Source organism: Poecilia formosa, unplaced genomic scaffold, assembly GCF_000485575.1.
Source record: "Poecilia formosa unplaced genomic scaffold, Poecilia_formosa-5.1.2 Scaffold73, whole genome shotgun sequence".
NCBI lineage: Eukaryota > Metazoa > Chordata > Actinopteri > Cyprinodontiformes > Poeciliidae > Poecilia > Poecilia formosa.
Genome location: NW_006800012.1, coordinates 261,251 through 276,208, shown reverse-complemented (window position 1 = coordinate 276,208; position 14,958 = coordinate 261,251). Strand labels below are relative to the sequence as shown.

Genomic DNA, 14,958 nt, shown 5'->3' with positions numbered 1-14,958 from the left:
TGCTATGAGAGCCACACAGTTTGTCCTTAGAAAGGAAAACAGCATTGGCAGTGTTTCAGTTCTGTGTTCAGAAACAGTTGCAGATAACAATAAGACAGTAAAAAAAAAACAAAAAAAAAACAGGGTATATTGTTGAAGACATGCAAAGTAGGGCCACAATAAATAATTAAAATGACTCTCCTACACTGGGGGTGCGGACGAGATTATCTCCCCAAGCCTTTCTGTCACCTGCTGCTATCAGTGATGGATTTGCACTAAACAGTGGCTTGTTTGCATAACAGACAGCGCTATCGCTATGGGAGAGCAGCAGACAACATTAAATCTTATGTACAGTTGGTGACGTGTGTCACATTAAACATTAACTTCTTAAATGCAAATATGGAAGGCACCATTTTATAATAAATATATGGACAAATAAGAGAAAAACATAATCTAATAAGGAGGAAAACAGAACTTTTCTTATTAACTAGGAAACTTTTACATTAATGTTAACAAATGAAGTTAAACCTAGTTAATGTTGTGGTTTAATCTTAAACTCTGTTCTAAACCAAGCATGTTTATGTTACCTGGCTGTTCTAAAAAGGTGAATGGGGTCACTTTGGCCCCCAGTGAGTGGAAAACAGGTTTTATCAGAAACAGGATATGGATGGATGAATGGACGTTCGCTTCACCTCCCTGTTCTCACCTTAAACGCCGTGTAGCGGTCATCCATGGCGTGTTTAATCAGGAGGTTCTTAAGAATGCTCACGGCCAGCTGTCTGACCTCGGGGCCCTGCTGCAGGGCCTCGGCCACTTCTCTCATCAGCAGACCCACCAGGAAGTGATTCCTGCAGTACTCCTCTGTCAGGCTGAACTCCAAACTCTGCTCTGTGTTTGAGCCAAACAGGAAGTGTTAGCTCTTCAGTACTGGATGGAGCGAGCAACACTTCAACAAGCATGAAAGGAAGAAAATAGTAATCACCAGTTATGCAACTTATTTTTTATATATATAAAATGCTTGGGTAACAGGCAACTTTATATTTCACTGGGATAATTCATAATTCCAAAAGTCATGGAGAAAATTTCTTCTTAAATTCCTAATGTTCTTTTAACATCCAATCATGATGAAATATCATCTCCTTTTCATGAGGCATTATTTATAACATAAGTACAACCTTACAACACATAGCTACATATTATATTGTGTAATTATTTCTTTAACAAAAATAAACTAGAATGTGGCAGCATTGTGTGTTAAATTAAATCCATCTGATGACTGAAGACAGAAGTTCACTGATTTGACACTTTTATAAACAGAATACTTCAAAGATGGCGTTACATAAACTTTGATGTCAGGAAGAGGAATGTTGCAATAAGTGGGCATATTAAAATTACCATAACATTTCCAAGTTCTCACGATATTGAATAGTGAAGTTATTCTTTGGCATGTGCCAAATATATGTTTAATAGAAGACTATTTGTTTCTGTTCATGTGCATTGAGAGGAATGCAAACTGGAAGTGGTTATGCAAATTTTTTACATAACTTACGTATGTAAAAAAGAAAATATAAGAGTCGGATAAGGTCATGTTAACCTATTGTTCCAAGTCAAAAAAACAAAATCACTAAGGCAGAAATTCCAAACTAACTTGTGCTACTTTTATTTAAGCTTGAACTCGCCCGTCAGCTAGCTTAACATAGCATTCACTGTTTAGTTTTAGAAATACTAAAAAGTTACAAAGTAACTAAAACTCTAAGCTGTGTTTAAAACAGATCTAAAAAAAATCTGTCTTGCTTATTTTCATAAGCTAAAGCTGAGATATCTGAAGCTATCTTGGTTTACAATCTCTTAAACTTCAGATCACAAACTAGCTTAAGTGTTTTCTAGAGAATGAGATCTATAGTATATTACAGCATTAGGCTACTTTAGAAAGGCTAAGGAGTTTTGTAAAAAACAAGGCCAACATTTATCTTTGTCAACTTTATACATACATACAAATTAGCATCCAAGATTGGAGAGATTACCAGCTAGATTAAATGTCTTCTGAAAAAGAGAAATACCTTTCTTAAAATGGTGTAACATAAAGCCTAAGCTGTGCTTAAGACAGATGAAGAAAAACCTCAATAGCCTATGTTTTTATCATTTCACTACCTTCGAAATAACATACAATAATGGGGAAATGTGAAGTTATGTTGGTTTTCAGTTTCCTAACCTTGAGCTTACCAGCCAAATTAAATCATTTCTGGGAAAGAGGAATACCTTTCTTATACTGCTGGTTACAAAACCTAAGCTGAATTTAAGACATATTTTTAAAAAATCACTGCATGTCAAGTTGGTGAATTTATTTTTTTAACTATGTATGAATTGGTATGTCCGGTTAGAAGTCTGGATTTTGGCTAGGCCATTTTTCAACTGTCTTTTTATAGACTTCCATGCAAGCAGTCAACATGTTAAAGGCTGAAATTCATGACAATACAATCTAAGAGCTTGAAGGTGCTAAGACAAAAAGCCCTTTCTCTCAAAAAATCATCTGAGCAAAAATCAAATCAATGAACAAAGTCCTGGAGCAAGGGTCTGAAAACTCCAGCCCAGGGAGTTTGGTCTCTTGCAACTTTTTGATGTCTCTCTCATTAAACAGTGCTGAGTTAAATAGTTAGCTTGGTAGGATCACAATAGGATCTGGGCACCTTATGGGACCCAAACACACATCATGACCCAGAAAAAAATCCAGACTTTGACCTAAAGCTGCAGCTCAAGCTTTAGAAAACTGAACTGAAGCAAATACTTGCAAAGCTCAAAGAACTAAAGCAAAAAATGGGGTAAATAGAAGTAGGTCATAACTCCTACATAGTAATATATCTAATAAGATGATAAAGAAGTGCTAAAGATGGTTCTACAACCTACTAAATATTGTTTTCTATAAACTGGGTCTGCAGTTTGAGAGAGCTTCAATTAATAACAGTATAATAAGTCATGTGTTTTTGAGGTTGTACTTATATCAGTTTAATACCTGATAAAAACTGAATATTTCTTGTATCCTGGTTAGTAGTTTTCTATTTAAGTGCTTAAGAATAAATAAATAAATTAAATAAATAACAAAAATGACGTAAATTGGATCAATACATGGTACTCCACTGAAATGAACCAGAACTAGTTGCAAGGTAACACAAATGCAAAATATGTCATTCAAAGTGCAACACCGCAACCAATGTAGCAACAAAATCACAAAACACATCAAATGAGAGATTACTTCCACAAATATGAAAATGAGAAGAACCCAAATAATTCTGCCCATTATGGAGAGTATTAGGAAGTTCTGATGCAGGAACTTTTTAATTTCATGTAATCAGAAAAGATCAAACAGTCCAAAGAGTTATCTGTTGTGTTAATTCAAGAGGAGCCAAAGCCTGAAAACCAAGCAACTATTATCTTGGCTAATGCTGGAGGCAGAGAGAGAACAATATGCAGAGGGAAGAGGCTCAGACAGCGAGAGAGATAACCGCAGCTCCATAAGAAATGTTTTAAGGCTCTGTTTACAAGTTGAAAGTCAATTATGGATAAAGAAAAGAGGCTTGGTTGATTCCCTGAACAGCAGAGTGCTTCTCCACTGCAAAACAAGGAACCCAGATGAAGGCCTAGCATGAGGAATGTTTAGGATGAGTGGAAAAGACGAGCGACTTAAGAGGTCAAGGGGAGGGGAAGAGAGAGGGCGCGCTGACGGCGGCCGGGAGGGTTAATAATGCCAGTCAGAACAGGAGCGGTGAGCAAAGTGTTTGCACACGGCGGCAAACGTGGGGAGTGTTACGGTTACAGAGAGGGGAGCATCACCTACCTACAGGGCCAAAAAGCTCCGTCGCGTACGGTATTAAATCTGACCACAAGCAAAACACACACACACACACACACACACACACACACACACACACACACACACGCACGCACGCACACACACACACAAAAAAAACAAAAGCAAAAAAAACAACAAAAAAAAACAACAACAAAAAAAAACAGAGAGGGTGGGGTGAGGTGAAAATAAAGAATTCTGCCAACACAACACAGTCTGCTTCGTAGTCATGGTGAGGCAAACAAATTTCTGTTACATTTGCTAATCTGGGGCTGAATCATGACAGGTATCATTTACCCAGCAGGTTCAAAGAGGGCATCAGTGTGACGTATGCAGGTTAGAACAAATACTCAGCGTTGTGGAAGCTCCTGTGTGCTCACCTTGAACTCTCTGCAGCTTGGTGCGTCCAAACGCCATGGGCAAGTTCAGAGGGATGAAGTGCTCATGGTTACATACCGCCATTAGGAACTCAAACTTCATTTCTGTCAGCACCTGAGAGACGGGCATGGACAACGCATGAGCTTGGTCTCGCACATATTCAAATATCTCTCATCGCCCGTCTTGTGCAAATACAATTGTTCAAATATGACGGGGAGGTCTGTGTTTCTTTTAGTTTGTTAATCAAATTTGAGGCTCACGCAACAAATGTGAGAAAACAAAACTCGAAGTTAGCTGGGAGGCTAAATAAACAGGCCGACACCACACAACGGGCTGCGTGTTTATGGAAAAGAGCGAGTGAAAACGATGCAGTCGTCTGTGTACTGAGTGTGCTGAGGTTTTAAGAAAGCCACATCAGACGACGAGGAGCACATTGCTTTGATCTAATTTGGATCTCTGTCAAATAAAAACAGATGCCATCTCACGCAGAGGCTGAATGTCAATCGGAGTGGATGTTGAGTGGAAACGTACCTTTGGATCCTTAAGGCTAAAGTGGCACATGTAGTGGTTGACCAGGCCGAACGCGAAGCCTCTGTTCATGAACGTCATGCACCTCTGAGAGGGAAATGCACACGGCTGAGGTTAATACCACATCCCTGGCATCTTTACAGAAAGCCAACCATAGCAGACCAGCAAGCGTGAAAATAACGAGTTGTGTCTCATGTCAAATTTCATAGATACAAATGAGTTGGTCAACCTGTGATTCATAAACCACTGCGTAGGTGTAAGAGGAAAAGGAAATGGTAAATAGCTATTGATTAAAAAAGGGGAAAAAAAAGGAAACGATTGCTGTCATGTTTTGCATGTGGCATTCAGACCTTGATCAAACTGGCCAGGCTCAAGTTGATGCTCCTGGCTTCCTCTGGGATTTCCATGTGGCGGATGGTGATATGGGGCATAATGGACAACACCAGGGACTGCAGCGCCTGGTGAAAGCTGTCTGGGAAACGTTGGGCCCGTGGCATCTGAAGAGATGGACAGAATAGCTTTCCATTATATGTACTACAATCAGCATGGCCGTAAAGCTGCAGTGTGTAACACTGTGTAACTTTTATAAAAATGATATGTTTTTTTACATATTTGTTCAAGCTGTCACCATGTTGTGCTCGTATGAGACAGATAATCTGTGAAAAGATGGAGCTCCTCCACCTCCTCCATGCGCTGCCACCGTCTCGGAAAAGAAACGCACCGGTCCTGACCAAAAATAACCCATCAGAGCCGGGAGGAGGGTCTTAGTGCTGTCAATCAACCGCGTGAATGTGTTTCTCAATGTGCTAACAGTAGAGACATAACTCACTGTTACAGGAAATCCGCCTAGCCATCATCAGTGGTAGTCATGCTAACTAGTTTTCAATCATACCTATGACTGGCTGCTCTAAGACCCGCCTCTTGGCTCTGATTGGTTGTTTCTAGTTAGCACTGGGAGAAGATTATCACAGGTTATCTGTCTCATATGCTGTCACAACATAGACACTGTACACACTATAGCTTTAAGGCTATGGGACATATCAAATTAATGCAATTGCACTGTGTAATAAACTTGTTGGATTTTTCAAAAAGTGTCGCTACTTAACAGAAATGTCAGATTCAGGCATGATTAAAGTAGGGTTAAAGTGACATTTGGATTTACCACCTGGAAACATGTTACACACTCTACAATCTCCCTGACATCCAGCACTCTGTAACGGCAACTTGCATAACCAAGACTATGGGGTTGGCAAAAAAAAGTCTGGAAACGCATATACCGGTATTTCCACATACTTATCTCACCCTGGAAAATAATTAAATCCTATTCCATAATTTCCCATTCTCTGATGGAAAGTTGTACTTGAGAACTCCTCCTCTTGGCTGTCCGTTATTGCTTGTATTTTACTCAGCATAGATATCAGAATGTTTGGCAACAATGAGATACAACATCCTAAATGTACTTTCAAACTTTGTCTCTTATCTGCCTTACTTTGATTGAAATTTTTTTTTTAGAAACTTAATTTTATTCTAAGACCTGAGAGTCCAAAGCTGAGTGTCAAAAACAACCAAATGCCGTCACAATACACCACTTTTAAAATCCAAAAATGAAAAATGAAACCATGCAAACACTAACCAGATCACGCAGGTGATCTGAATGAAAATAACTAACGTAGTTCTACCCTCCTTCTTCCTGATTAAGCCTCAGTTTTTCCTGTTTAAAGTGCTGCTGGTTAGCTCCCAGATGGAACCCAGACTCATGACACTGCAATGTACAGTATGCACATGAGTAATGACCCAGTAGAATCCTTGAGTGGAAGGTTTGTGAAAACATAATGGCGGGTTTTTGTCACACCACATGCAGCGTGCTACAACTTGTCAGACGCACACCAGAAAAGAATATCTGGATTGGAGGGGTCGGTGTCACTGAATACCAACCTTCATGCGGTTCCCTTCCTGCAGGTACTGGGCCATGGACTTTGCCATGGTTTCAAAGAAGAACCATGAGTACTAGAAAAAGATGTGAAGAGAGAAAAGGTCACAAGCTGGCCTAGAGTCAGAATTTACTCCTACACAGTCTTCCTAAGAATAGCAGTCACCACAAATAAAGAAACGGTGATGGGAAAACACGTCAAAGACCGAGACGGCAGGCAGAAACATGTTGAAGGACTTTTCATCTTGTTCCGGCTGCGGATACCAACAGATTTAAACTCTAGCATTCCTCCTGCTGTTCAGAGCTGGTATTACACCCTGAGGTCTCTACACACCCTGAGCAGTTTGTTGCTGGTGTTGAAATCTGCAGTTTGCTTAAGAGTGGCTGTTACAGCGGTGGCCAGCACTTCGTGAGTGGTAGACGAGCTTCCTGATGCTGGAGCGTTGGCCACAAAGACATACTGAAACAATAAAAACAAACAAACAAACAAACAAACAGCTCATTAATTTTAACATTTAAATAGAAACAACCAAACATAATCTGCTGCTGCTTTGGTGATAGAAATAACTGGAGGAATGTGGATGTGGACTGTAGGTCACCTTAACGAAGGAGCGCAGGTAGTGTTCCAGTCCTTCCTCTTGACATTTGGACACTATGTGTATGATTACACTGAAAGGACAGAGTGGGAAATGTTAAAGCTGTGAGCATTCAAAGACATATACTGACTATATTAGATATAACGGTTCAATACCATGGCAACAAAAGCAGTGAATCACCGAATCACATAGCAGCAACTCAATGTATTGATAAATCTAGACGTGGTGAAGGTATCTTCACACACAATCATGCGAAAAAGTTGTGTAGGCAGAAATGCATATGTTGCTATCAGGGAACACTTCCAGTCTGGTTTAAGATTATGACCAGCAACAGTTGCTCAAACAATCACTCCCTACAAACATTTTAATGCCACTTTTGAACGCACCACACAACTTTGGAGCAACGTAGCTCCAGATGGTCACACTGCTGCCTCTTCTTGAATACTGTTAGTTTTAGACCAGAGTACGCACCGGCTTCCAAACAGATTGCCCCTAGCTTCGTCAGTATGCAGATGTTCCTCTTGATTTTTGGTCTGCAGCTCCTGAACAGATTCACTGCTCTATACGTTCTGCAGTTGTTCCCTTATGTCTGCCAGGCCTAGTTCTGACCCAGTCCATTTTAGAGCATTCTGCTTGGCTAGAAACTCTGAATTCAGAATTCCACACTGATGAATCTCATCAGCTGTATTTCCATTAACTATTGTATAAAAATCCTGGCAGAAACGATGAAGAGGACGACAGGAGGTAGCAAGATGATGATGATTTGCTTTTGTTTGATCTATTTTTTTCCCCAGACAACGAGCAGCCGGCTCCACCAGAGCTCTCACTGCGTCGCACAGTTCATAAACAGTTGTGTGTCATTCCAATGTGTTGAATCCAGCTCTTCTACAATTTCCCCAAACTGATGCACATGCAGCCCCTGGTTAAGAACCATGCTCCTAAGGCCCTTAAATATTTCCAAAATATTTACAAGGTTGGTTGTATGTACATAGAAAATATAAGTGAGAAACTTGTATTATTGTTTTTGTAAATTGTTGATCCGAGTGATTATGTACATGCGGGGAGCGGTTACTGTTGTGAGTAGCGTGAGAAAAAATGAGAACAACAGAAAGCCGAAGCTTTTCTGGACAGGACTTGTGTTCTTACATAAATGTATTCTTGTTTGATCAATTATCTCATTAGTTTAAAGACTGTATTGAATTTCCTATCTATGAAGTAGTTTAGGTTAACGAGGGACAAGTGAACTCAATATAGAAAAAAAGAACAGAACAATGGGATGATGGGAGGAAGAAGGGAGAAGAACACGGGAGACGACAAGAAGGAAGCTCATGTAGACCGCTGCTAATGCGGGCAGAGGTTGAGGTGGGAGCAAGAACTGGACTGTCTGATGCACGTTCTGCACAAGTAAAGTTACACCCGGTGGGTAGGAAACCTGGAGAAGTGTTTTGTAGTGAAGAACTGCGGAGGAGAACTGCGGCTGCTCCGAGGAGAACTGCGGCTGCTCCGAGGTGGCTAGAGGAACGTGTCAACATGGCGACGCTAGCTTCAACATGATTGAGGAGGAGTCCTGCAACTCGTGTGGCGGAGTTCTAACAGAAATTGGACTAACAAAGCAACCTTGACGGAGAGGACGTCGGCTGAGCGAGCAGGTCTGAATCAGTTTTATTGTTTAAACGGGGAGAAGAGGATTGTCCTGGCTTCATCAGGCCTGCAACGAAAACTTTAACCGGTACCGGACAGTGTGTGTGTGAGTGAGAGTATGGGCCCATGTGTGATATTGTCTTTAAAACTGTAAATTCTGGTAAATGTATGGAGTTATGTTAGTGACAAAAGTTGAATTCTGGTTATATTGAAACAACAGTTCAAAAGAAAAGTTTTTTCATAAAAACAGTTTATTTTTCCAAGTTATTGTTAAAAGAAACTATTCAGTTAACTGGTTGTCTGGAGTTAATTATGTTACTTTAAATGAGTGTATCGTAACTGGACGGGTAAGGATTTACTCAACATAGGTAAACCTGCGTGGTATCTATCAGAACTTAACGAACCCAAATAGCCACCCCACCAGTGAGTTTAAGTTCTCGTCCCAGTTAATAGCTACACACACATAGCCGCTGACATGAGTTTTAATGACTTATCATGTGAACAAGCTTATTCGCATGTGATTTTAATTTCATTTGTGAAAGTGTGTATTTTTGACATTCGCAAAATATAGGCAAAGATTTGCACACATTTGGAATGGAAACGCAGCTTGTGACGTTTTCTCATCTCCTCTTGAGTTTCTTCAGGTCAGAGCATGATGTGTTGGTGACGTACTCCATTAGCCTACTTCATGTTGTCAAACTGGTACTATTTTACTGTTTTATTGACCATTAACTAAAACAGGTGAGGTATTAATCCGACCAACGTGTGACGAGTGAAACTCCACCAGATAAATGTGGTTAAGGGAACCAGAATCTCTGAGGAATTTTTCGAACGCTTTGCATCGTTAAAGCAGTTCTAGAAGTAGAACGGGTCCAAACAACTACGAGCGGTGTGTGCCAAATGAACGGGATGGATAGAGGGGAAGATCCTTCATAACTCACCGCAGGGAATTGACAGCAATCTCGTGGGTTTCTTTGGTGGCGGCTGTGAGCACCTCAAACAGCTGCATCAGCACCGTCGGGAGGAAGGTGATGACGATGTGAGTCTCAACGGCATGTAGGCACTACAGGAGGAAACAGTGACAGGAAGTAACAGACAAGAGTTACATAAAAACTCATGAGAGGGCCGGAGGCAATGTGGAAAAGACAGAGCTGGTCACTTCCATGTGCTCTGGGATTGTATGTATATGCTAAATGACTTAGCAGCTCTCCTGCCCGTAGCCAGGGTCACTGCTGCTCACCTTCAAGTATTTGATGAGTTCTGCTGGGTTGCCGTCTGACATGGTCTTCATCAGCTGGCAGTGCTGGAAGAATTTATGCAGATGGAGATCCTGTAGGAAGACATAAAGCTGAGCCATCTCATCTCTTGTATCTGCTTCATTTTTTTATACATCGGCTAATGAACGGTCACTGACCTGAGGATATATTGTTGACGCTACACGGCTCTTCACTTTAAACAGTGGCTTGGCATTTTCCACCCACTTTATATCTGGCTGGGACTGTTAGCAGAAGAAAGCAGAATATGATTGGCCACTCAGGTTTCTGTTTTTTTTGTGTGTTTTTTTTTATTTTTTTTTTTAGATACTCCGCAGAGGACACAGACGGATTGAACTTCTGGATCAGGTATTCAGGTTGTACCTTCCTGCTGTCCTGACACAGATACCCAGCAGGCAGAGCAGCAGCGACAGGCAGCTGGAGCTCCGATGACTGCATCCTCCCATCTTTGAGCAGAGGCATCCAGGAGTATCCCACTGAACAACATGAAGACGAATCAGATGAACAGAAGGTAAGTCACATGGGATGGAACAGTAGTGATCCGTCAACACGTCAAAAGCAAAACATTAACATCCAGGATAAATTTGTGGTGTATAAATTGTGTTCATACATCTAAAAATAGCAATAATAAAAAAATGAAGGGAATTTGAGCACTACTATCACAACAGAATAATTCTTCATCCAGCAGCTCAGATTCTCCACACACTCAGTTACACCAACATTTATACTGAAATGTTACTCTTTTAGCATTTTATTATATTTCCTGACGGAAACAGTAATATGCAGCTGAAAACAGAAGTTTGCATACAATAACTAAAAAGACATGCAGACCTTTTGTCTCTCCCTGAAATGTTAAATCAGGCAAAGCTTCTTGTGTTTTAAGTGAGAATTACCAAAATTATTTAGATTTGCTAAATGCCACAAAAATGAAAGAAGGAATATATCTGAGATTTATTTATTAATCACCTTATTAATTTGAAGAAAAATATATTTCAGTTAGGTGAAACAAACACAGATAAAGCTAAAATTATTCATAAACCTGGTAGATTTTGATAAATAAAAAAAATCAATAAAAAAAAACATTTTTCTTTAAACAGTAGTAGGTTAATAGGAAAAATTAAAATGGCTTTTCAGGAATGAAAACCTTTTTTATAATATCTGAGCAGCTTTTTGTGTGTTTCATCTGGTACTTTAATGATTTATCTTTGTGGTTAGCTCCGAATCTTTTCAGATTGGAAGGCCTCACTACCATCACCCTAATCATCAGCTCCTCCCACAGATGCTTGATTAGATTTCAGTCAAGAATCCAGCATCAAAACTCCAAATATTATAATTATTATTATTATTAGGTCCAATAAAGAAGACACATAATTGTTTTCTAGTTAGTTTTTTTTAATTAATGAAAAATTATATAAAAAAAAAAACAGAAAAAAATATATATATTAATAATAACATTCAAAAAATAATTTTTCTAACTTATTTCTGCCAGGGATATGAATAATTTTAGACTTCCTTTATGTAAAGAACAGACATCAACCACTTTCACAATTAAGATATTTGGAGAATCTCAAGTGTCACTTTTAGTCCCAAAAACTTTAGTGCCAAAACATTTTATTATGACATATAAATGACACAGACAAAGTGCCAGAGATATCAAAATGTTTTTAGCAAATGACAAATATTTTCTGTTCTGGTGTGGAATTGCAGGAGTTTTTGTAGGTAGTCATTAAAAAATTCTGCTTTCTGAATCCATTTTTACGGACATGCACCTCTCGTCTCCGGATGAATCAACGTTCAGAGTCAGACTCACTCACCCAGTGACTCCACTCCATCTCTCTTCTTGCTGCTTGCCTTGCTGCTGGACTCACAGCTGACGTGGTAAAAAGTGAACAGGATGTGGTGTCTCTCGTGCACGTGGACCGGCAGCTCGATTTTAACCTGCAGGCAGTGGAACAGCAGCATTTCAGTTTTATACAGGCACTACATATAGAATCGGACCCATCTCCCATTTAGTTTGTGATGGTCTCAACTGGAAAACTGGCCAAGGAGTCTATGACACTTTACTTTGAACCCTATGAGAGCCTTTTGGGGGATGATTAATTAATAGGAGAACACATTTTCCTCCACTTAGCCAGCAAATGGAGGGGGTAGGATGAATAAATCAGGCAGGATTAGACTTCAGTGTGTCCATTACGGTGATGGTCTTTACATGTTTACTTGGACCGGCTCCAGCCCAATTTCCTTCATTTTGGGAACTTGTCCAATACTTAAATGTGAAACTGATCTTATCCAGATCCACAAAGGTCTGTAAAATCTCCAAGTGTCCATTTTTGCTTTGCCATGAGAGAGGACTGATTTTATTTTTATGTGAAAAATAAAAGACTAAAGGAAATGATTTTTTTTCAGTTAATGTGTCAAGTGTAGTGTTTAAACAGGCCCAGTTTTAACAACCTAAAACTGAGCTCAGAAGGAACTACAAGAAAAACAAAGAAAAACAAAGAAGACCTTTAAAATAAACCAAATAATGAGCGTTTGTGGTTTCTCTTAAACAGTAATTCTAAGTAATGACCCATTAATGTCCATGTTCTTGCCTTATTTATAGTGCGGTGCCCTACCAAAGTGCATTATTTTCGTTTTTCCTTCATTAAGAGAAACAGCTACATTTTAAAGCAAAAAAAATAATCTAGAAAACAGAAGACAGAAATCTACTTTAAGGAAGAAAAATCAGTATCTCAAAAGCAGATTTTATTGGGCATTGTGAAGATTAAAATTTCAAGTTGAGATGAAAAACGTAAACTAGATATAAATCAAAGGCGGGAACATTTTATTCTTTTATCGTCTTTTACATAACAGAATAAAGCATAAAGTGTGGAACCTTAAACATCCTATGTTTTTTTTTAATATACGTTTTCAGAACTAAATTACTAAATCTAAACCAGTTGCTTTCCAGACCTTTTATACTTCAGGTCTATAAAAAGCAGGTAATAAAAGAATATCTTGCCACATTTGCTTTAAAACTTTCTACCTAGTTATGGATAATTTTTTTCAAAAGACTGCATGTGGACAAAAAGCAAAACTGATTATTAATAAAAGCCAATATCTATGACATTATTTCTACCTCTGCTGCATGCTTTGACCCCACATGCTCTTGTGACGCAGCAGAACACTTTAGCTCCACTAGAGGGCAGCAGCAGCAAAGGAAAAGCCGTTTGCCTGTGATTCACATGGCGATTTTATGACAGGAAATGAAATATGATGCAGAGAACAGTTGGAGCTGGTGGGAAAAATCTAGATCTGGGAAGCAACAGAGACTGAATTCTCAACTGCAGTTAATTTTTAAGATTCTCTTTTTTGGAAAAAATATGGAGTAGACGTGTTAGAAATTTGCATGAGATTGTGACGGCTAAACAAGCCCGTCTATATTTACATTTTATACAGGAACAAATCCTTGATCACTGTGTCATTTTTGGAGAAACTCCTCCATGAACACTGAGGCAGGTTATGTTAAATCTGCTTAAGATCCTAATCCCCATGATTCCACAGCCATATGGACCCCCTTGCCCCCCCACCACCCCCCTTTTGAACAACCGCCTTGTTCTTTCACTCAGCTCCAGGCTCGGTGAGTGCTGAGGAATCAGTGAGTTCACAGCTCTGTCCCGGGGCAGATTTATGGGATTATCTCAGGCTGCTCAGGCATTTCAGTAACAAGCAAATATCCTGAGAGGTTTGAAGAAAGCCCAGCCCGCCTGAGCGAACGTCTTGCTCCACACTTTATAGTTTACAGTCAGGACACCAGTTAAAACGGACGGGACGGAGTCTGACCTCGTCGTAGAAGTCGGGGCTCTGGTTGTGGTGCAGGACGGCTGCGTAGGCGCTGCTGGCAAAGAGAGAGTCCCCCGGCTTGCCGTAGATGCACTGAGAAGGAAGTAAAACACACAATGAGCCGTGAGATTCACCGAAACCTGAGGTCACTGACAACATCAAGAAGAAGTACAGCATGGCACTGCTTTGATGAGCAACTGAGCAGTTCAGTTCAGACGTGGAAAAGATTCAGTCCAAGTGGACAAAAATGTTTTATTCTGAAACAGCATAATCATAATGATTTACACAGATTGAACCACTCCGTAATGCTTGAAGATTCTTTCAGTATTTTGTTGGGTAAAGACATAACGTAATAACATGTCAAAATGTGTTGCAACCATATGGAGGCAAAATAGAGACATAATTATTCTATTTGTGAAAACAAAAACTAGTTGAAAATGAAAAGAGAAAAGTTTAAACTAAATGTTAAATTTTGAACTTTCAATCTGAAAAACAAAAGAATGTGTCCAGAATAAGAAGAGATTAAACTGCATCTTTCTCTCAGCTGGTTTTTAATTAAACTTTTTAAATTAATGTCAGTTTCAGGTTTTATGTTTTCAGATTTTTGTCAGTTTCAACTAACAAGTAGAGACTGACTGGCATTTTTACATATTTTCAATGTGATAGAGCTCAAGATGGACAGCATCTGTGAACACAAATTATCAATCGCGCTTATGTGTGGACTTTGACTGGGCCATTCTAAAGCAACAATAGGATGTTCTCACTCTTCAGTCCTGGGGTTGGTTGTATTGCATCTTCCAGATGGATGCCTGCATAAAAATATGTGGACATGCTTATGTTCACAATCTGACAGATTTTCAGTAGTTTATGTTTTTTTTTTTCCTGCAGATGATTTCAGGATGCAGGTTAACTGCTGACTCCTCAAAAACATTTTAACTTTTAAAACTTTTCAAATTTAGAATTTAC

General features: G+C 39.4%; 1 protein-coding gene across 5 annotated transcripts in view; it reads right to left on the bottom strand.

Annotated features, from left to right (window-relative positions):
* The window catches only part of dock11 (dedicator of cytokinesis 11), an 81,527-nt gene that overhangs the window by 36,362 nt on the left and 30,207 nt on the right, over positions 1 to 14,958 (bottom strand). For 3 of the 5 annotated variants that reach the window (XM_016673347.1, XM_016673349.1, XM_016673350.1), the window contains exons 14-27: positions 13,993 to 14,085; positions 11,985 to 12,108; positions 10,534 to 10,646; positions 10,311 to 10,394; positions 10,137 to 10,226; positions 9,838 to 9,959; positions 7,259 to 7,328; positions 6,994 to 7,119; positions 6,665 to 6,736; positions 5,080 to 5,226; positions 4,733 to 4,816; positions 4,204 to 4,315; positions 3,812 to 3,850; positions 686 to 867 (exon numbers count right to left, since the gene is read on the bottom strand). In XM_016673347.1, the coding sequence (XP_016528833.1) occupies positions 686 to 867; positions 3,812 to 3,850; positions 4,204 to 4,315; positions 4,733 to 4,816; positions 5,080 to 5,226; positions 6,665 to 6,736; positions 6,994 to 7,119; positions 7,259 to 7,328; positions 9,838 to 9,959; positions 10,137 to 10,226; positions 10,311 to 10,394; positions 10,534 to 10,646; positions 11,985 to 12,108; positions 13,993 to 14,085 (1,458 nt within the window). The remainder of the gene's footprint in view (positions 1 to 685; positions 868 to 3,811; positions 3,851 to 4,203; positions 4,316 to 4,732; positions 4,817 to 5,079; positions 5,227 to 6,664; positions 6,737 to 6,993; positions 7,120 to 7,258; positions 7,329 to 9,837; positions 9,960 to 10,136; positions 10,227 to 10,310; positions 10,395 to 10,533; positions 10,647 to 11,984; positions 12,109 to 13,992; positions 14,086 to 14,958) is intronic. The other 2 variants (XM_007555821.2, XM_016673348.1) reach the window with 1 other exon arrangement.